This window comes from Lepisosteus platostomus, chromosome 7 (genome assembly GCF_059453375.1).
Source record: "Lepisosteus platostomus isolate fLepPlt1 chromosome 7, fLepPlt1.hap1, whole genome shotgun sequence".
Classification (NCBI taxonomy): domain Eukaryota; kingdom Metazoa; phylum Chordata; class Actinopteri; order Semionotiformes; family Lepisosteidae; genus Lepisosteus; species Lepisosteus platostomus.
This window is the reverse complement of record NC_142617.1, coordinates 2,606,966-2,630,461: the sequence shown is the minus strand read 5'-3', so window position 1 is coordinate 2,630,461 and position 23,496 is coordinate 2,606,966. Positions and strand designations below refer to the sequence as shown.

The 23,496-nt window shown below is 38.9% G+C and overlaps 1 protein-coding gene and 1 long non-coding RNA gene across 2 annotated transcripts in view; one reads left to right on the top strand and one right to left on the bottom strand.

The window, feature by feature from the left end:
* igsf11 (immunoglobulin superfamily member 11) overlaps positions 1 to 17,919 on the bottom strand; it is an 82,900-nt gene extending 64,981 nt beyond the window's left edge. Inside the window, exon 1 of the mRNA XM_088638496.1 lies at positions 17,564 to 17,919. Coding sequence (XP_088494622.1) covers positions 17,564 to 17,627 — 64 coding nt within the window. The 5' untranslated portion in view covers positions 17,628 to 17,919. The remainder of the gene's footprint in view (positions 1 to 17,563) is intronic.
* A 48-nt stretch (positions 17,920 to 17,967) lies between these two features.
* On the top strand, positions 17,968 to 19,953 carry LOC148657884 (uncharacterized). Its single transcript, XR_015939986.1, has 2 exons — positions 17,968 to 18,052; positions 18,688 to 19,953. It is a non-coding gene; the product is annotated as an uncharacterized LOC148657884 (long non-coding RNA).
* Positions 19,954 to 23,496: the final 3,543 nt, after the last annotated feature.

Sequence of the window (23,496 nt, the reverse complement as noted above, 5' to 3'; positions counted from 1 at the left end):
ATGAACTTCTTCGACTCTACACACAGTTCTTTTTTTTTTCAGCTGACACAACTGCTCAAGCATCTGTAAGCACTTAATGGTCACTTGCTTTATTTTGCTTATTCGGGTTTCTTTCCCCATTCTATGATGATCTTTTTAAATCCTCGATTGCAACCTAATTCTAATTTTGATGAATGATTTTTTTCAAAGGCAAAAATATGAATATTTGCATTCCTTCACAATGACTCCTTCAACTACTTCAAAAAGCTACTTGTTTGAACCATATGATAAATGCCAGTAGCATAATACAACTTTTGTACTCATTTAAAGATTTACATGTATGCATAGGAGTATCTAGGAGAGTCTAATTCTATAAACAGGCATCAGGATTGTGACTTTTTATGCATTTTATGTCTCTCATTTACAAATGATTTATTAGATCTCTAGGTTAGGTAATCTGGCTTCTTAAGAAAAAATAAAATTCATAATAGCTTTTACTACCTTTGTAAAGCAAATTATTTTTTTCTTTTTCTCTAGAGCCTTAACCTGGATTACAACACTGAGTCATTAAGGATTCAGACCTTTCTAATACAGCTCATAAATATTTAATAAGTACGTAAATGAGCCACGCATACATATTTAATGATAATGTTTTTTATATCTTCCCAGATACGACAGTTTGCTAATAAAATGCCACGCTGACATTTTTCAGTACTTTATTATTTATTCTATTTAAAATTTCACAGACACTCTGACACATCTATATTAAGCACAAAATATACACCGTTTCCATGGTGAACACAAGACTTGAGAAGCGGCTTCATGTATTTATAGGAAAATGCTGAATTTGTTGACACTAAGATTTTCTTTTGTTTTTCCCTTCAGAAATCTTGAGTGGTTCCTTTTTACTTCCTCACAGCTTTACAAGAAGAAATAAATTCAGTCGGATTCCTCATTGGTGTCATCCTGTCAAAGACCAAAGATGTGTTGCATTTGTTCTGTGTTTATCTTGTTTGAATTTCAATGGAGTGTCATTTCCTTCAGTTTTGTCAGAAAAGCCCTGTTTGATATATTAGGCTTAACCGTTGTTAAACTTTGGCGCACGCCTTTTAGAGCATTTCCTCTGATTCCTAAAACCCAGTCCTTGGCTCCACCAACATTGAAGGTCTACAAGGATGATGATGGGAAACAATGTGGCACACAACTAGAACAGAATCATTTTTCTTGTGGTACAGGTGTATGTTTTGATCACTTTCAAAATTTCCTATATTCTCCCAGACTGTGAATTCTGCGCAGTGCACGTAACAGACAGGCTAATTGCCAGAAATCCAGAGCAAAATCAGGACCTCCAAATTCTCATACCAGAGCCAGATGCGTTTGTTACTTTTTTGGAAAAGATCATCACAATGGCTATTGCATAGCGACTCCTGGAAATGCACATCAGACACCTCTTTCAGTAATAAAACACATTGCCTCCTCAAGTGGCAACTACCATGTAATACTCTCCTAAAAATATATCATGTTACAGCTTCAGCAAACGCATCAAGGAAGCATGTTTCTATGGAGTTTTTTGTAAATGAGAAGTAAAGCTGCAAATAGCTTTGGCCCAAGACTCACCAGAACCAGAACTGCTGTCATGTTGAATGGCCAACCCTCTTTATTTCGGGAGGGATGGCATTATCCATACTCACAGACCTGCGGTTTCATTTGTGCCTGAAGAATACTGGAGACTGTGTGCTCTGCCTGCTTGCCAAAACGTTGTTTGAGCACACACCTGAAAAGACTGTATGGCCAAAGCTTGCCATGGCAAAAGCACAGTCCTGCAGCTTCAGTCTGAGAACTGCGAACTGCTAAAAGATTCCCTTTGAAAGCAAAAACAGTGTGAACTAATAAAGACTTGGCTACGGTATTTGAAATTTTTCTAAGAGTGACAAAATTTAGGAAACACAGATGTGACTTAAGGATTTATCCTCTTCTGTATAGCTGTACTACTTGAGGGTCTTTTCTGATGCTTTTTTCCCATCACTGTATTTTCAACCTGTTATTTCTAATTCATTTCTAAATAGAAAGGGAAAGAAGCAATGGTATTACACTGAAAGAGGAGTAGAGATTTTTTTTTAAACTTTGCTAAACATGTTCCTTTTCTTTAAATGTCTATTCTGAGGTCCCCAAACAAAAAAAAAAAAAGCTTGGCAGCACACAGAGGGCCACATAAGGCTTCACCGAGCCTTTACTAGCTGAACAGAGAGTTGCTTGTTTTCAAGCAATAGCAGCAGGAAACTTGGAGAGTCCTGTATTCAAATGGAAATGAGCAAGAACAATCAATGCCCCCTGTGTCTGGTACCAGCTCACCCAATGAGGAGCCAGATTGCCAAGGATACCAGCGCTACCATGATGGGCTGAAAAATAAAAGCCGGGCAATGTAATGATGTCTCAGCACATTTTTGTTGAAGAACCTTCTTTTTTTCCACAAAAAGAGACAAAGTTTTTTTTTTAATAAGGGAAAAATGCTAGGCTGGAGAAAAACACTACCCACAAACTAAAAATCTTACATCTGATTCCTTATGTGCTTTAGTTGTTTTTGTATGGCAGCCTAACTTATTGATCAGCAGTTTATAACAAAGAACTGTAGTGTTCATGACCTCTTACATAAGGAAAAAAGATTTCAGGCTCCCAGAAGAGGGAGAAATTAATGACTGCTCACGTCTTGGAAACGTATGTCCATAGCCTAGAGGACGTTCACAGTGTACCAGGGGATTAATAGCGTCGCTGCCACATCTTACAAGATTAGAGATGAGTGGTCAATTTGATAATGGGGAAATAGGACAATACAAGGAACAAGGAAGGTTTTTTTTTTTTCGATAATCTAGGTAAATTTTGTAGGCAAAATCTAAAGCCATTACGAATTCCTTCAAATGAGATGGCTGAGCTTGTACAATAATGTCCCATTTTCACAGCTTTGAGGCAGTAAAGGCCCTTTCTTGTACACTTGAATCGGTGCCAAAAAGAGTTACAGGACAATATTCCAAGGCATGAAGGAATGTCCTGATCTGTCAGGTTAAAGGAATTGAATCATTTTAGTACTGGACAGTGAATATGAGGGGAGCTCATACAAATACTCAATATTATCAGGACATCCCAGTGAACTCGAGTAGCAGTGATGGTGAAACAAAAAAAAGATGAACACAGGTAGAAGCGACAGTCTGTGTAAATGCACTTAAAACCAGGAGGGGCTTCTTTAAACAGGGGCTGTGGAAAAACAGAACAGGCTACTCAGCCATGACTCCCTGCCGTCTATGAAGGTGCAGCTGGATGGCATCCTCAGATCAATCACTAGCACCAGCAACCAAAACAAGCTAGATGGGCCTAATGGCCTTCTCGCATTTGTAACCTGATCTTAATGTTCAGCCAAAACTGAGCATGAAAGGGAAGTCATTCAGAACAAATCAGCTTTCGAACAACAGCAGGCGATTTCCCTCGACCCGCCGTAGCGTTTTGTGCGGTGATTTTGCAGGTGTGATTTCTAAGAAATTCAGAACATACCAAGATCCGGTTTCGAAATGAAACTAGTTCATATGTCTTTTTGTTTTTGTTTTTGGTGGTTTTGCAATTGCGAGTGTCAAAACGTGAGAAGAGATGACCAGGATGGGCAGTGAGTGCCAATCACCTGTACAGTGAGTCCTGCCTGATCAACCTGGACTGGACTGGAAAGTCAAATTAAGGCCAGACGATTTCTCATTCCCTTTTCCAACATCATGGGAATGTCAAGGGAAACTGGGATCTTTTAGGAAGAATGTCTGCAAATGACTTTCAGATTGACCATAACCAGCACACCACAAGCACCATTATACTGCCTTGATCAGGTTAAAATGGAAAGAGGCAAATGAGCTTTACAGAGTGCAGTCTGCATAAACACAAAATGTACTCAAGACACTGCATTTTGTTTTTCAGATAAAATTTTGCAGGTGGCATTTGCTATGTAAAACATGCAATAGAAGGTCAAAATCAAGTGAAAGCTATGATTTGTGCAATTTACTGTAAAACTGATTTCTGCATTAATGCTTAAATATAAAAATCTCCATTTCAGCAGCCTATTATTTCTTAAGATATGCAAATATCTTATAGACTCATTTGCATTAACATAATTAATGTTTCATTCCAAATTAAATACAGATTAATTATAATTATGTTCATTTTGAAAGGCTCAGTCTTATTATTAATATTTGAAGCCAAGATAAAGGCTTTCATCTCATTTTTAGGCTTGCGTTTAACAAAGGAAAAGAACATATATCTTCTGGCATTATAAAAACAATAATGGGGGTATCAGTGAAGCTTAAAGAAATATGTTCTTGCTCTAATTTCAATGACACTCAAATATCTATTATGTGTGTTCTAATCACACACTACTGCCTTATCTGTACCCATGAATATCTGCTGGGTTCTGCCCATCTCTTTCTAGCTTGATTCAACATACAGTGTTGTGGAGGGAGCTGTCCTAATAGTCTGCTTCTAGATTTTTGCACCTTTTTATCCAGGAACCCTTTAATTAACATTTCAAGCCAAGTGCGCCTTGATCTTAAGAACAATTACGATTTTATTCCATCCCCAAAGACATAAAGATATTATACCTTCTTTTCAAGACATCAGTACATCTCCCACCTAAAGGTCTGAAGTAGAATGTGAAGGTTTTTTTTTCTGTAACTGCGGCCTCTGTTTTATAAATGTTGAGACATTTTAACAAATGTTAGAACACGTAGTCTATACTGTGAATCTATTAACTTTATAGATTTTAGCATTGCAGCCAAGGTTTAGATTGTTTTGCTGCAGCAGCACTAAAAGACCGGAGAGTTGAGCGTTTTCACTTTTTTTATTAAACAAGATTTTAAAGGCCTGTTGTCAGCAATATTAGGAGTAGGTACCTACAGACCAGGGCGTTGATAGTGTATGTATTGAAGTCAGTGCAAGCAAGGAAATGTTTCAAAAGACTGTGCTTTCCAGGAAAATGTAATGAACCTTCATCACCCTTATACCAACTACCTTACTCTGCACTACAAAAACCCACACTATCTATAATCTATAAATCACTGCATGGAGAACTGAGAGTTGTAATCTCCTGAAAAGCCTATCTTACCAAACGATTTGGGGCAAATAAACAGAGGAGCACTTTAATATTTTACACATTGTCTAATTCCAATCTGCTGTTTGAAACGTGCTACTCTGCTGTTCCATTAACTCTCCATGCTTAAAGCTCCTCCAATATACAGAATCTATGTAAAAGCCTCTCTGATGTGTTATAAATGACTGGTTCTGGATCACTTCTAATATTGGGCATAAACAGCAGATTTTATCCAGAACTTTTATTGCATTTTGAAGAATTAAACTGGGAGTTTTTCATAATATATTCTATTCTCAAGAATCTACTGTAGCACATTTTATTTGTAACAGGACAAACACCTTTAACACAACATTAGGATCATTGTGATGAATAGGTAAATGTGAGTGAGACTATGTATATTAAATAAAGTTTTCTTTGCAGTTAGTTTGATCATATAAATCCTGACATGACATTACCGGTCAAAAAATAGACAGATATGGCAAGCAATCAGGGAGATAAACACTCAAACCTCCTGGAAGTTACCTTAATAAACAAATGGCACATTAATTGCTTTAGAATGGTCTGATTGGAAATATTTTAAAGAAACAAAAACAGAAAACATTTTGTATGTGGTGCATATTTTAAGACAATTACTGTATATGCAGTCTCCTTTATACGATCTATAACAACAGAAGCAGCTCAATGGAAAGCACCAGCTATGAATTTCTGCAAACTGTCACTGTACAGAAGGGATTCTCATGTCATATGTCAATTTGTATTTGCACCATGTTTTTCAAAGCACAGCAGTAACGAGACAATTTCCTTCCACTATGAAATCGGCATGGTGAAGCTGCTTCTCCTATGATAAAGGCTTCAGAGTGTGGTGATGTCATTTACGTCCAAGATTATGTATGACACCCATTAATCAGACACTTGGGGCATTCAGTCACTAATGCATCTGTCTCGCGTATCTCTGGATGTTGGGGTGTTGTAATGCTGTCCTTCCTCTTGGGGGGCAAGAGGCCACCGGAGAATGTCTCAGGTCTATTTCTGACTCCTGTCTGTGGTGCGCACATGACAGGCTCTTGGTACCCCAGCAGCAGGTTCCACCGGCTCATCCAATGGGCAAATCAGCTCTGGCCGTCACTGCTGACTGTGCCACTCCCCTGTGAAAAGATGTCAAGCTAATAACATAATCTGGTCTACAGGGCCCACCTGTGCTGAGGAACGCAGACGGAGGCCTGAGAATTACTGTCCTGAGCCAGAATCAGTCCATGGTTCAAAGGACATGCCCTTCTGTAATATTCTAATATACAAATATTTCTTTAGCCCTTCTTTTTTTAATCTTAGAAATACAGCAGATACTCAATAGCTTAAGGTATTGGTAAATATATGGAACAGAAGCTAATTAAATACTATGAATTTCAGTTCAAACTTTACTTTTTTAATGCAGGACGGTTGCAGTGGAGAAGGTACAGGTTCCAGGTGCAAAATGCACCTTTTGCTTTACTGTAATTACAAAACACTCTGGTCTGGGTCTGGTATTGTTTCAGGGGAGGATTTTGTAACCTGCAGGTGTGAATGTGCATAAGAGAGAAAAACAACAGCAATATTATTAAATCATCACAAACCTTCTGCTACTGGTACAGAAGTAATAACAATTAAGGAAGTAAGGAACAACAACTGTGCAAATACAGCTGAAGCAAACTTCTTGTTCAGGCTCTACAAAGCACTGACAGGGTGTCGGAGCAGCCCTGTTCCCCAGTGTCAACAGCTACAACACTAATACAATTGTGTTGATAAAAGTGATTAAATGCTCCATATTAAAACACCAATGGAAACATCAAGATCGTTTTCCCCCTTTATTTGTGTGTTCGGAACACATGACAAATCAGTTCACAAGAGGAACTGTGCTTGAAGGGGGCTGAAGGCAGAAGAGTAGGTTGCTACAGATGTTTCCATGAGTAACAAATGAGCAAGTTCCTCTGTGTGACACCAGGGAACATGATGAATTCACTGGTTCCTTTTCATTAAACTTTTAACTCATGTTTTATTAAACAGTTTATTTTTTGTATTCTACATCCTTCATTAAATAATGCTCAGCACTGAAGAAACCAATCCCCGTCTGTCTCTGAATATGGCTTGGGCAAAGATAATTTTGAAGCTGAATATATATAACCAGGCATTGATGAATAGAGAACAAACCACTGCATGGGTAATTCATATTTATGGAGTATTCGATGAAACCACACGAGTCTGGGCAGGATTTAAATGATGTTCACTCCTTGTAGGGAACTGGAATCAGTAGGGAGCCCAGCCTTGCGCAAAACACACTGCTGCATAAGCAAAATGTCCAAAATTAATGCAAAAATTATTGATTTCCTTCTTTAAAATGCACATAATACCGATATATATTTTTCTTTTTAATGAATCCAAGAAACTGTATAAATTTCTGCAGTCTAACACACTTTTCCTGTTTTTTTTTTACAATAAGAGTCACACAGTTACAAAGTCTTGTTCTGTTGCTCATTGCAAGCAGAACAGATTCTTCTGTAAAGGGGATATCTTGGAGGTACACTTAAAGGTAATTGCAAACAATCTGTGGGATAAGCAAAACGATTACATTCTTACTTCTAAATTCTAAAAATTACAGTGCAATTTATTGAGCGGCACGCTACGCAGGTTGTGTGAGCTGCATGCTAATCTTCAAGGTAAATACTGAATATAAAAACAGAGCAACACCATACAGATTCACACGTTCGGAAACAGGGAATGGAAATGCTGCTTGATATTTAAAAAGTCATTAAAAGTCTTTATATCAATAAGTTCATCTTTACAGAATATCATTATCAAGCTCCTTTGCTGATCAAATCAATCAATCCACCTAAAATGTCAATAAACATTAAGCTACACAGAAAGCAAAAAATCTCTCAATACTAAGGTCTTGTTTCTTACACAGAAACTAAAAATGAAAATCATGCTTATTGCAAGTTCTGGCATCATGTGGGTAAGCGGAAACAAAAACTATAAAATATACAGTCGGTACGCTTTGGAGCAATTCCCAAGCATTGTTGTTCTGTGTACCAGGTTTAATTTCCTTTAGTTCTGTGCCTCCGGAATGAAACGGTGCGACTTGTGGATTTGACAGGCTTGTGCTTTGAGACACCTGGAAAACACTTTTAAATTCAGCATCCTGGCCCTCATACAAACTTAGGAATTTTAAAAACTTAAAAAAGAAGCTTTGCAGAGTTAAAGAACACCAGTGTCAAATGTGCTTTTAAAGGTAAAAAGCACATTGTCTCTCAATGTATCCTATTTTAATGTTAGAACTTATCCAGCAGAACAAAATTGTGATTTTTTCCTTGGTCCTTGTTATGGGTTTACCACTGGGAAACTGCTTGTCTAAAAGCATAGTAAATGTGTCTCTCTCCCTTTCCATGAATAAATTGTTTAGTGCTTACATTATCGAGGAGCAGACTGTGATACTGTGGTCTGCTTTCTCTTCACCAGGCAAATATGATTACCCCAGTGTCCTGGCCGAATTTCCCCTGGCTTAACCATTTATGGCCTCCTAATAATCTGCATCTCTGAACTTGTTTCATCACTCTGTTCTCCTCCCCACTGAGAGCTGGTGTGTGGGGAGCGTTCTGGCGCATCATCCAGGTGGGACTGCACACTGCACAATGCACATTGGTGGTGGTGGAGGGGAGGTCCCATTACCTGTAAAGTGCATTGATTGGAGTGTCCAGAAAAGCTCTCTTTATTATTATTATTATTTTCTTTCTTCTCTTTTCAGCATGGAATAAACCTATTACTTGTTCCTTTGCTGCCTACGCATGCTGACGCAGGTACCAACCTGAATTATTATTATTATTATTATTATTATTATTGTCTGATCATTGGCTTAACTGGACCAATTCAATACTTTTCCGAAGTCCTTCAGCTGTTGATAATTCAATGAGAAATGTAGAATACACAGTGTTTGGAAGGATTTTTGACAAACATAAAAAGACAAGCAGCGTGATAAAAGAAAAGCACAAATATGTGTTTCTGCAAAAAATGTACCCTTAAGGCCATTAGCAAAATTAAGTTGCCTTTAAAAATCTCTTGAAACGTCAGATCTGTTTGGTTTGTACAGGCTAAAAACAAGCAGTGAAGCTTGAAATGAAAGATTTAGAAGACAGGGTCAGTACTGTATTAGTGCTCAATCTGTATCTGGTGGGATTTCTTCCTCTGACAAACCTAGCAAGGTTTGTCTCGCCCTGTAATTTTTGAGTATTACCGCTCTTGTGCTCTAGACTTTCCTTTCCACCCTCTCCTTTGATAATGGCATCTTTCTCTCCTGGCAAGGAGTGCATCAATAAAAGGATAAAACACTTGTGCTGTACGCTAGCCTTTTCCAAGACAGATCTCAAGTCAGAACACCTGCTTTCTATGATTGCTTACCTGACCTATGTCACACCTTTTGGTTAAGATGGCTTTGTCATTACCCTGAGCATGTCATTACCCTCATCCCTCTCAAGTCATTTCAATGAATTAGTTCATGTGTTTTGTATGTTCAGCAGATCATGGTTTATGAATATGGCTTTTCATAGCATTTCATAATCTTGCGATAACATATAAACCTCTTGCAAATGAAGAGCCTTAATTCTGACCTGAGCACCTCATGTGTAGCAAAAGCACAACAACAACATCAATGAACATCTTGACAGCATGGCCCAGGAAAATAAATACCTATATCAAAGGACATCAAGCAATATTTGCTGTTAATTTTCTAAACATTAATTTCTTTTGGTACAGGTAAAGGTATGACAGCAGATGGGTGATGGAATACAGAAAATACTTGACATCTGCAAATTTAACATTCACAAATTCTCAATTCAGCCTGGTAGACAGGGTCTATGGAAGAAGAGAAGAGTGGGATTAACCAAGCTGAAGGTTGTTAACCGCAACTTTCAAATTAATGATGCAACAGGTTAGGACCGTGAGAAAAATCTCACTCCTGAGTGAGCCTCTCCCTGCCCCCGAGCACGCCCTCGTACCCCAGCACCCGCCTCGCAACGTGGTCTCGTGTTTGCTTCGTAACGACCACTCCAGGTTCTGTGTCAGGAGTGTGGGGGATGACAAACTGGAAACACTTGGACAGGCAGACGGTTTTACTGCCCGTCTCATTACTTGTCTTTTACTTTAGCAATGTAATTAAAATTAACTTAATGCCAATGCATTAGTATTTTCATATAAGGGAGGGTTACTTATATTTTTTTAATGATATATACTATATACTGCAGTACAGCATGAAACATTATGGGGGTGGACACGACTATATGCAAATTATGGCTTATTGCAACGGTTCTCTGCGCCACACCCTCATGAATGTCGAGAACCTACCGTACAGTGTCAGTGATTTGGAAAAGGCTTTCATTGCAGAATTATTTGTGGTTTGTTGTAAGCCATTACATGAGGTAGCCACCTACAGTAGACGACTATGGAAGGCACCATTACCGAAGGGGAGCTCCCATGCTGTGCACTTAAAAGGATCACTGTGGCAATGTACGTGCAATTTTAAACATCAAATTCTTAGGGAATGTGTGATTAGGCTGGCATATTTTTAGACTGCAAGCATTTTCTGGTCAAGCTGCAAGGCATTTCAGTGTTTTCTTTTTCCATTCTACTTCTGTGCTTTATTCTAATGTTTCTACTGTATAAACCTGGGAATATCTACAGAAAGTCACAGGAGTAGTGTACCAAGCACACAATGCTCTGCAGTGCCTTAGAACAATCATTTCATTATTGTGTATTAAAACTATATTAACCATCACTTGTCCACCATTATTGTGTAGCCCAGTTACAGCATTTCATCATATCGTTCTCCATTAAGAATATTCTGATGGTGAAAACTTTTCAATGTCAGAATAATGTACAACATAATACATTTTGATGACATTCCCATGATGTCTTTCATGCCGAAGCATCTCTGAGAGCTTTACAAAATTACAAACAAGATAAAGTCCATAAGCAGTGTACACTCCCGTTAAAAATCCAGTTACACAAAATCCCATTCAGTATGACAGGGATCAAGATAGAGGGCTGCAGCTTTGCTAGTGGAGATTGTAATGGAGATCCACAGACATACAGTAAATGAGTATGAAAATAATAGAATGAAAAATTGCTACTACAGAGGGCTTCAATGCTCTGAAGAGAATATTACAGGAATATCAAAATGAATATGCATTACATCTCAAATGCACTTACTACCTTTGTATCTATGGAAATAAAATATCCATTGATCCTTATGATCTCAACTTATAGACTCCACTAGTTTTTGATTAAATGTATGTCAGTCAGGTAAGGAGGCTTTCAATACATGCACAAAGAAATTGTATTTCTTAAGTACTTTTGCACAAAAAATCTATACATTTTGTGTTGAGAAACATCTTTCACTTCTTAGCTTTCAATTCCAGTCCTAATTCCAATTCTAACTTATTCTTTGAATACTTTATATATATATACAGTACATACCTAATAGCAGCATTACAAACATAATTTAACTATGCCTTTAATTACACTGTCAGTATCTTTACTCATTTATCTGAACACGAAAAAGATCAATTTTATCTGAGACACGAAGTAAAGTTAAGGTTAATCTACATTGTTGGCAATTTCAGTAGTTTCCAAAGTTAGAAATTAAATTTGTTTTGCTTGGTATTATAATGTCATGTAATAAAGTGCTTGTTAAACTTAGTCTAAAGTCTCTACACCATTACTTAATAATTCCTGACCTATTTTCTCACCCTTCCCAACATACAGACATGCAGACCTGTTTCAAGAGCCCAAAGGAACAAAACCGGTTCTTTCCCTGAGTCCCCACGGGAATAGACAACAGGAAACTGCAATTCCTCACACCTACTGTATCTACGGATAGGAGCCAAAACTCCCCACTCAATTGCTGTACATCCTCACTGACAAGATTCATCCAGCCTTGATCACAAACACAGAGAGGTTTTTTTGCTTCAGCAACTGTACCCTCAAGGTCATCTGCCAGGGTGAAACTAGAACCCCTTGAATTCAAAGTGGGTTAAACTAATCTCATCAGTAAATGACAATAACATCTGGGGAATCAATTAAAGAAATTAAAGACTACAGACACTATGTACAGCTGAGACCAGTCCCTCACAAAGGAACTGCACACCTCCTTCTGCTAATGGTTTCTTAATACTCTTTCACAACAGGCATCTCTCCCATATTTTCTGTCATTCAGGCTTTTCATTTTATGAGCAATCCCAAAGGTCTTTTAATTTTTGAAATGCTATTTTTAGTTTAAGATAACCGATGCGTAAACTTCCATCTGTCCTAAACACATTCCAGCTGCTCCTTTTTTAGCGAAAATGAAACAAAGATCTCAGAAAATATATGTTATTTTCCAGTGCTGTATACATTTTAATAATTCTAAATGTGAGTGTTTAGTTTCGTCAAATAAACAGGGTTAGGATACTGCTTGATAGCTACACCTCCTGGACTATCACAGATTAGTTTATGGTTTGTATATATTGTATAATATATAACTGTATATATTGTATAATATTGTATATATTTTGTGTAATGCATTTATCTACATGAAGGTATAACCACAAAGGCTAATGCCTCACACTTAATGAAAGCTCATGAGGGATTTCACCCAAGTTTGCTTGTCTTACAGTTCGCACATTTCTGAAGGTGAAGTGCCCAGCTGAGACGCGTCTGGTCCAGAGACACAGCTGCTGCACATGTGGCTGTAGAGCAGCAGAAGAGGACCTCAACCAAGGTGACAAATAGATCACATACAGTCAGTCTAGACCTCACCTTTGACCTTACTCACCTTAAGAACTTCAATTCCAGAAGGACCTTGCATTCTAAAACCACTGCTTACATCCACTCTTCTGTACCACTGTTACAATGTCTTCTTTCTAACATTATATATGATATTTCTCAGAAACTGCACACTATTTTACAGTAAAACAGTTCAAAATCACCAATAATGCTTTCAGCTTTTTTTTAAATTAGTTTATGGGGTTTTTTCAACAGATGCACCTCAAAATATTTAAAATACCTTTGTTGGGGTTGTGACAGTCACATTATGCTTCAATAAATATCATATTTGGTGAGGCTCTACTTAATTTCCTGAACTTAATGGAGCTCTATTAGAATTTTACTATACAGTAATGCACTGTGTGCAGTTCTACCCATATTAATTGAGGTGTATAAAATACCTAATATTAGGTGATTTATTGAACCTAACTCTTTCACTTACCTACTTACATTCAAACTGATTACTGAACTGTAAGAACAGTGCAAAATGTACAATTTTACTCCAGCTGCTAAAAAACAATGTGATCTTTTTCTCAACATAACAATAAAAACAATCCGTATTGAAAAACACAGTCAATTGATTAGCCATCTCTGGTTCCTTGGTAGTTTCTAAAGCATGATTGTATCTTTAATGGGACCGAGAAGTGGTTTTTAAAAGATTCATTTTAAAATACACACATCCCTCAATTACCACACACCTGGTTTACAGATTTTTACTTTACGTACGCTGGCATTTTCATAGCTGTTTTTTGCAGTTTTGAAGAGATTTTCAAGACAGTGAAGGAAAATAGCCAAACAGAAGACTCACCTCCCAGTTCCTCAGTTTGCATTTTTAGACATTTTACACATTTTAGTGATCTTGCCTAATTATCTTAAGTACTGTATGAGGATAAATACAGTCATTAACTGACATATACAAGCAAAGGTGCTCCTACTTTGATGATTCTGTGCTCTGAAATAATACTGAGTTATTTTCCATACCTCGGCAACAAATGTAAAGGTTCCGCATGTGAAGTAACAGGAACATTGTTTTTGTTACTAACAGTTTTCAAGGAACAAATTGCACATGTACAGTAAATCAAGGGCACAGGTATACTGAAACCGCGCAACACAACACAAAACACACCACGTTCCTCTCTACTTTAGTCTTAATCACGCACATTTTCCACAAGGTATATTTAATGACTAGCTGAAAAGTTCTGTGCCACCATTTCAGATCAAATTAATTTGCTGAATTGATCTCTGCGAAAACCCTGCTCCCAAACCCTCAAGCGCTGGTATCTGATCATCCGAGAACCAAGCAGAGTACAGGACTAGTTCAGCGTTTCACTGCAGGTTGTGTAGTGAATCTTACACTCATTCTTGCAATGTAATGTTGGGATTTATTGCCCCTGAACTTGAGTTTTAAAGCTTCAATTATACTTGCCACTGCTTACATCTCTTTAAAAGCAACTTAAGACAGTTTAGGAAACTGGCTTATTTACCATCGTGACTCTATTCCATGGTCAAAGATGAATGAGCCATCTCTAGGTTTCTGGCAATTTAATTTCTTAGTCACTAAACTTTGCTCTCCAGAATGGGATACACGCTTCACCTAAAAACTTCAAGAGCAAGTGAAAGGCAGCTTGTGGGAATTACACTCAGTATCCATGCAGCACAGTAACCCAAGGACAGCGCTGGTGTTTTCTCATGAACAGAGTAAATTAACTGCTTCACACGCTTTCTCTGAACATCATTTATAATTAGCTGTGTGATTTACAGAGAACTGGCAAACCTGGCACAGTATGAAAAGTGCTCAGCTCCTCTTTCACCTGCCTCTTCCCCAGAATAGTTCACAGCACAGATGACAGGAAATAAATTTGGATAATAATGATATACACCATTAAGAACTATTATACTGGTTCATGACAAATACTAGTATGAAGCATTACACCACAACATGGATGTGAACTCCATCTTCTTAGGTGCTGACCTGGAGGTAACTCCATTCTTGTCATTAAACAGTTATCTTCCAGACACTAATGCCTCACATCATGGGATAGCATCACTTTCATCACAAATGTCTGCCCTTAAAGAGACTCTTCTTTATGACAATTATCATGATGGCCATCAGGCCATGCCTACTGATCCTAATAATAATAATTCTATATTCTATGAGAATAAAAATAGAGACCACAGGAAATTAGCTCTAATCTAAAATTGTCAAACTTAGTCTCCTAAAAGGCTGTGTACACAGCAGCTTTCTCTGTGTGGCCCTCTGGTTTGATGACTAATTTCTTTTATTAATTCATTAGCTAAATTACATAGTTCATAGTGTGTATGGGGGGAAAATAACCTAGCATGTAACTGCTTCTCTCACAGCCTTGCAATGGTGACTTTCTGTATACAGTATCACTTATTTTAAAAATATTTAAATCTCAATATTTAAATCCCATGAAGTTGATTAAACCCCCTTGTTGTTCTAGCTCTCTCTGTAAAAAACAGGCTTTGTTTTCTCAGAGATTTAACTCTACCAGTTACCAGGACACACTATATGTTTAACAAGAAAGGATACTGCTCTTGGTGCCAGCTGAAGCTACTGCACTCTGAGTCTCTGAAAAAGGAAAGATTTCTCCAGACAAATTCTGTTCAACCTTTAATTGGTCAGCTGCTATTCATAATGTAAAAGTCCAGAAATAGCCCAAAGACAAAAGGAAAAGGAGTTATTTTGATTCTTATTACTGTCTGTCTTGTTGCACTTAATACTAAGGATTTATGTTATACTCTCAAGAGTTTAATTGCTATAACAGTTCCAAACATTTAGCTGTAGAATATGGAATCTATCTACAGTTACAAACACAAGGCATCACCTCTGTGCAGGAGTCCCATCTTATGATGAGCGTTATAGGAGACATAATGTTATTGAAATAAAAACTCAGATTTTGGGAGTCACTGATAATAACTGTTTAATGTATATGCATTGAAGGAATCGACAGCAAAACTGAGACTTTCCTCCGTCAGTTTTTTTTCCCCACTGAGCCTGTCCACGGCTTTTTTTCTCGCGTTTACGTGTCTGGAGGCTCGTCAAAAACCGCTTTGGTAAGTGTGAAAATAGAGGTTTTATAGGGAGACCATGCAACTACAATTTATTCAGGAGTGTCCCACGCTGGCGAGAGAGTTTTAGGATTAAATACAATGCAGACCTGTCGTCCTTAGATGTAGAAAATGTTTCAGTTCACAGCCCTGGTGTTTTGTCATTGTTCCTGTAGTTAAGATTTTCCTCGAAGCGGCAAGAGCAACCGACAATTCTTGTTAAAAGTCACTGAGCTCACTGAAACGCGACATCCGAAGTTTCGCATTATACACAGGGACTGTGTATATTTTTCCTGATGTTTATTTGTGGTTTTGGGTGATGGCAGCATCCGAAAAGTGCATCGTCTTGCACCTGATAAAAAACTAAATAAACAGTCCTTTATGTCATTATACCATTGTTTGTTTGGTTTTTGTTGTTTACTATTTTGTTCTGGTGCATTTATATATGCTGAGGCAACATTTTGGTTTCAGTTCAGAATATTTGACGAGGCAGCAAAAAGCTCGTCACACCTGTGCGTTTTAATTTTTAACATTCATGAAAAAAATAATAATAATAATGACACTCCAAACCGTAACGATCCTTTGTTAGAGAAACACGACGCACCGGAGAGGTGAACTCCTGCTCCGCTTGACGTGCTGCTGTTAATGAAGCCCCTCATGGGCAGGCGGGCGCTCCTCTTAATCGGGATTAGAGGAGCGGAGAGAACTCTGCCGTCTGGACCTCAGCTTGTTTCGAGCCGGGAGACCCACTGTACTGTCCATGCATTTGCAAATACTAAAACCGTGAATAGGCCTACTGTATCGGATCTGTAATGCAATATATTCCCCATCTCTGACTGGGCGAAGTACAGTACGTCAGGTCGCTTCTAGAAAGTGCGCACCTACAGTAGCAGAAGTTATCTTAAAGGAACTAAAAGAGAAAATTTTGTGTTAACTGTATCGTCAATGTAAAAGGTCACGGGTAGAAGATACAACAGCAACAGTGGGACCGTGACAGACTGAAGGCTTAGCCCACATTTTCATCTGAAAATATTAAACATTATCCCGCACAATAACTTGTGCTAATAACGGTGCTAACTACTTCAACGTCACAACTAACTGCAAACCAGAAATTATCTAAGCAACTTTCAAAACTGACTTCTCCGGAGCCCTCTTGGTATTACACATGCAGCTAACTAAAACGCTCCTGAAATATTGCTTGCTAAATCGTAACCCAAGAACAGATGTAGCCTTTACTCTGTCCTTTCCCTGCCAAAGAAAAAGCGTGCCTGTTTAATCCACAAGCAAGATAACGGTTCGTCTTTTAACTCGACAAATAGGCGACAATCTGCTTTTGGAGTTAAAAAAAAAAACAAAACAAATCACAACGTAGTTATGAACATGAATCAATTATGCAAACACACACACAAAAAAAGTTCTATAAAACGTACAATATGGAATCTTTTCAAAGATAAGTTAAGAAAACGCCAGTGTCCGATAGGCTCAACCCGTTTACAAATACCTGCACGGTGTTGTCGATGTTCGGGGAATAATCGGAAGAAATCGGACAGTATTCAACATTAGAGAACTTACCTTTGATACAAAGTAGAGTCACCCAGGCAATCCATAAATCCGAGTTATGGAATTTCAGCATCATTAATGAACTTGTCAACCCGTTTTGAGCTGTTCTCCCGGAGTCAGCAGTTTCCTTTTGGGGAAAACTGCAACCTGTAACTCGATTTGTGCCCTGAAAACTTCTGAATGCTGTAACCGAGCTATATCTACGCTCAAGCGAAGTCCTTTAGCATGCTCTGTATTGTTGCTTCAAACTTGCACTGGTTCTCTCGGTGCAGCTGGGCGAGTGGCAATAGTAATTTCGCTGAGATTTGCAGCCGCAGCAGCATGGCTTCATGTGCAGTCGCGTCTGCTCCTCGCTGCCTGGGGATTTTCATCCGCCAGCGTGCACTCTCTTCTTAGGCTCAGCGATCTACTTGCGACACTGATTGATGGCTCGGTCCGTTGCCAGGGAACCACGGACGCCAGAATGCATCTCGAAGTAACGACGCCCTCTGCTGGCTACGGGTGAGGTTGTTGTTGCTGCATATTTTCTCTCCTCTGGTAGATTTCATAAACGCATTTTTTTTAAATATATATATTCCAGTGCTTCTATCCCTGAAATGTTGTCACAGAGGTTATGTTATAAAAAAAAGTAGCTCTGAGGTCGTTGGCGAGACACGTATAACCACTAGCCTGTAACCCGTTTTATTCGTGATAACTTCTATCAAATGTTGTCCATTCTAGTCCTGAAAGTCAGGAAATCCTGAAACCTGAAAGGTTTTCGGCATTCTTTTCATACAAATTTAAACCCGAAGTTTGAAATCAGTGCCCCCGTATGGTGACTGGTGTCTCTGTGCTCTAGGGGTGCGCTAGTATTAATGTAGATGAGACATTAAATTGAAGTCCTGACTTCTTCATCATCAAAGTTTCTACAGTGCTGTTTGTAAGTGAAGGGGAGTTAACCCTGATGCCCTGGGGAATTTCCACTCTGGGCTTGTACAATCTGGCCTCCCTAAGCCAATTTAAAGACGCCATCATGAGCCGTACTAGGTTCAGATTTTGTGCACATGTTGTGCACATGGGGCACCAGGCAAACAAAGCAAATGTAGTTTCAAGGCAAGAAAACTGAGCCCACTATCCATCCATCCATTTTCTAACAGCTTACTCCTGGCGAGAATCGTGGTGATGACTTCCCTTTCCCCAGCCACAGTCGCCAGCTTTTCCTGGGGGACTCCCAGGTGCTCCAGCGTGTCCTGGGTCTCCTCCCAGTGGGCTGTGCCTGGTGCCTCTCCAGTGGGAGGCTCCTGGGGGGGCATCCTCGTCTCCACTGGGTCCTCTTGGTCCAGAGCAGCTGTGACTCTACTCCAAGGCCCTCCCCGAGTGCCGAGCTCCTCCTTCTGTCACGGAGAAACGTTATTTCTGCCCCCTGTACCTGCGATCGATAGGTGAGGAGGAGGACCTTGTCATGCTTGAGGGGCTTGAGTGTCCCAGAGAACTGTAGAGCTGTGTCGGGATCCCTGCTCTCCTGCTAGGTGTACCCTTGGCCAGGTGAAGGACCAGGCAGACAATAATAATAATCCAAACTACACTGCCATGATGGTTCCATTAAGAGCTGAGAGAACCCCTGGCCAGATCAGAGACACCTGCAGCCGGTCCTGGGGGTGGTGTTCGCTGGCGAGCACCCAGCGGTCAGGCCACCTACAGTACGTAACCCAGCCGGTCTCAGCCTGAAAAGGCTACAAGCAGCTGTCACATGGGCTCACTGCCCGCAAGATGAAAGATGGGGGCTGGTGCGATGCCCGTCAAGTGACGGGCATGGGCCGGATGGCTTGGAATTAAGTAGAAGCAAAGTAGATATCCCTAAAATTCACATTAGAAAGAGTTACTGGAGTGCTCGTTTCAGAGCACATCAGTGCAGAAACCCTTCGGCCGTGAAGCAAGGCATTGGTTTCTTAATTGTGTAGAGCAGGCAGCTGTGTGCATGTCATGCAGATTTTTCCTGCATTGCTAAGCAGGCAATCCTGGAACACATCTGGTTTTTGTAGGTTCTCGTAACCATCAGAGACCGACTCGAGTTTCCTTCAGTCAGAAAATCCCTGAGCAAGAGATTGCTCAATGTTAGGTCTGCTGGGCATGGGCCATTAATTTCCTAATTATTTCAATAGGCTTTGCTCTGTTGCATTTTGGAATTGATTTGGTTGCAAAGAGACCCATTTAAATTTTCACTTTTCTTAAGGGTAGTTATTGAGGCAGGTTTTCACATCTTTAGGCTTTTTCAAGACTCAGGTGTAATGTAATTAGCAAAGCACACTAGGAGCACACAAGAAGCTCAAAGAAAAAGGAAAAGTTTGCTCAGACTGATGCAGAGGTGGACATTTCTGGGGATTCAGACATTAAAATTCCTATTCTACCTGCTGCATTTACAACTTTGTTGAAGTAGTTTTTTTTTCCAAATACACTGCTTTCCTGGAAATTATTGATATGTTGAAGCAAGAAAGAAAAACTGCATAGATGAGAATGTTTCTTTCATACTATTGGGAGTTACCAAGTAACTCTAGGCAGAATTTGTTCCAGGGGTTTTGAATGCTATAGGCAATTTATACTACTATAATATCCCAGGAACATAAACTTTGGAAAAATAAGCAAAATACTGGTCTCTGTTTTGTTGAAAAACTTTTTTTAAACAATAAGTAAAATATTCAAAACTTTTAATGTGTTCAGAAGTTTTGAAATTGAGCCTGTGGGTGCTGGCAACTCATAAAAAAAGGATTAACACACGGCAGTTGGCTAAGTTTCAGTTGCCTACTCTGGGAGAAAGACTGCCTGCAGCTTCAATGCAGCTAACCATGGTCTTTTACAGGAAGCAGCTAAGCCTCAGAGGAGTAAAGTGTTGTTAAATCTCAAGAAGTATCTCCAAACTTCTACAGCCAACCTAAGGGATAATAACAGACAAGTCATGATTAACATTGATGTGTGATATAACTTTCAAGCATAACATTAAACGTCTCAAGCAACAACATTAGAGTACTACCTACAGTTGCTACCCTGAAAAGGCTTTTAAGTTTCCATTCTGTTCCATACAGCAGGGAATGTACAGGCCTTTTAACCTGAGAGAGATCTTGACCTACTTTTTTACTTTTAGTTCTCTCTCCAGGTGGCTCAGGAAATGCCATTTTTTTAAATATCTGGTGGTGAAATACAATAATCATCCAGACTTACATTAAGGCACTATTTTGATTTTTGAAGAATTAAATATATTGTAAAATTGAGTTTTAAAAATTGAATTGGAAAACAAGAGTTTTAAATATATATATACATATTTAAATATGATGCCCCTGTCTCACCTAGACCAGAACTGCACAGCTCTGCTAAAGAATGTTCTTACTGTGGTGCTTGAATAAGTTATCAGCATAACAGCACCTACATCCGGAAGGACACCTGATATATTATTGATTTATTCTTCAGTTACTATATTGCCTTTTTCAAAGCCATATAAAAAATTGAAATGTGGCAGACACGATCCTTTATTTTAAATATTTTAACTCTTATTCCAGCAGGACCTCTTGAGTGGTTTACTTTAATTATATAGTTTTCATAAGAGTAATTTTTGTCATCAAATAACACACACATATATTATACATAGAAATGTACAAGGTTCAGAATCCACCATAGTTTAAAAGAACTAGATTAATTACATACAAATGTGACCTTTTAAGGATAAAATGGATGGATCTATTTTAGAAACATCTATTTAAAATTAATTTAACCTCTGCATTAACAAATACTCAGATTTTCAACTACCCAGTTCTCTTGAATTCCTGACCTTCCAAATAAATGCCAAAGCTATCATTGTTTGTTTGTTTTTTTTTTGCATCATACAGTATTTAGCAGAATTAGGAGTTTCTACATCTAGAAAGTACTAAGCTGTGGAGATCTGAGAGCAGGCAGGACAAATGAAAATAGACCTGTTTCCTCTTTTAAATAATCAAGTCAAATGACTCACCGTCAGAGTCTGCTGTTCTAGAAAGGCTCTACTTTGAAATCACTAAATCGGCTCAGGTGTTGCCTCTGTTGTATCTAAACCAAGATCTAGTATTAAGTGAGGTGAACCCAGGCCTGTACAATAAGACCTCATTCAGAATAAAGTTTACATTGTGGTCAGAATGTTTACAAAATACAGTAGATATTGCTGGCCTGGAGTCCATCCGGAGAAGAGTAACAAAATACATTCCTGAGCTTAAAATAATTTTCTACCCCTAAGAAGTTAATTGTTTTGGTCTTGAACAGGGAAGACTACAAATGGATCAAATAATGAAAATCCCCAAAGACACAGAATCAACCCAATGAACTTCTTTCATAATCTACAGTGAAACATACACCAGAGGGACGCTAGTGGAAACTATGGGGAAGAAGCTTTTAAAACTTCGGAGAAGAAGCACTTCTTGACACAAGTGCGGGGGTCTGGGTGCCCAGCCATGGTAATCAAGACCTGGCACAAAACCCCAAAAGGCCTGCGATGATCTTCAGAAGCCATCCTATTCAGACCAGGGTGCATGAGAGTAAGTCGTGATTCGGACAGGGCAGTTCTTAACTGAGGTTTGTGTGGGATGACAGCAAACAGGCTGTTACCTCTCCAGCTTCTCCAGCCTCTCCTTCTCCTTTAAGAAGGCGCAGACCTTTCCAAAATACCTGACCACTCACCTGTCTCGTTCAATACTCGCATTCTCCCGTTCCTGAGTGTTTTGAAAGATCATCTCCCAAGTACTCGGCGCTTTTTCCTGTCTCATTTCTCCTGCCTTTCGGGTTGCTCTTCACCCCTGACCTTGATGCTTGGATTTCGCTCTTCGGCTTGTTATTTTGGTTAACGCTTTAACTGGTGTTCGGACTCCTCGGCTTTCTGGCTGCCTGGTTTACGACTTTGTTTTGTGCTTGGGTATTTATTGGTGGTGTTTTTCCTACGGTTTTGAACTTTTGGACTGGGTACTGGTTTAAGGCTTTAGAACACGGTTTCCCTACTCTGCGCAGGATCCTTCACGATCTACCTGGCTACCCCAACACAAGCCACAATCCTCCCCGTAAAATACACACCACACAACTCCCTCTGACTTTTGCATTTCTCCTCCCGCATCCCTTCCACACCGTTAACCTTTGACCCCTTGGTTAACACCTCACTCTGCAGGGGGTCTTGACCTCGCATGGACAGGAGGACAGGCAGGTTCAGTCACCTTCTACAGTACCTAAACACTCAAACGCCCTCAAAAACACCTAATTTTTGAGTGTCGTTTGTCTTCTCTGGATGTACGTCAAGTCCAGTTCCATCAAAGGATCAGTTTTACGCGTTGAATACGATAAAATACTATAAACACCCGAAGAAGGCTCCACAGCCAAAACGTTCTTTCTTTTCTTCTTTTTTCCGCATGAATTAAACCTTTACTTGTTCCTTTACAATTAAAATATACGTGCCCACCAAAAAAACAAACAAAAAAAAACACATTACATAAAATAATGTTGCACATAAGGGTTAATAAACAACAGGAGTATTCAGGATCTTTCTGCGAATGAAAAAAACTTTAATTATTACGACAGAAGCAGTAGCTGCTCGCTTCAGTTCATATAAACATGAATATGGAAGTCTGTGGTCTAAAGCGCTTAAAATCGCCAAAATGTAACATTAATGGTGTTTAATCTCAGGTCAGAAATTATTTACAAAAAAAAAATTAAAGAAGAGATCTTAATGTTAAAATATAGTGAATTGAAAAAAAAATCATACATTGTAAGACACAGGCTTTCTCTACGGTCAAATAGTTTAATAAAATCACATTGTAATCTTTAACATCAATTGTTATTCACGTGCTAAAACTATAAATTCCTTTATCCTAATGGATTTATATATATTAGTCTGTAGCCGATCTTACGAAAAAACATTCTTAAAATCTCAATGTGAGCGTCTAGGATAATGTACAGTACCT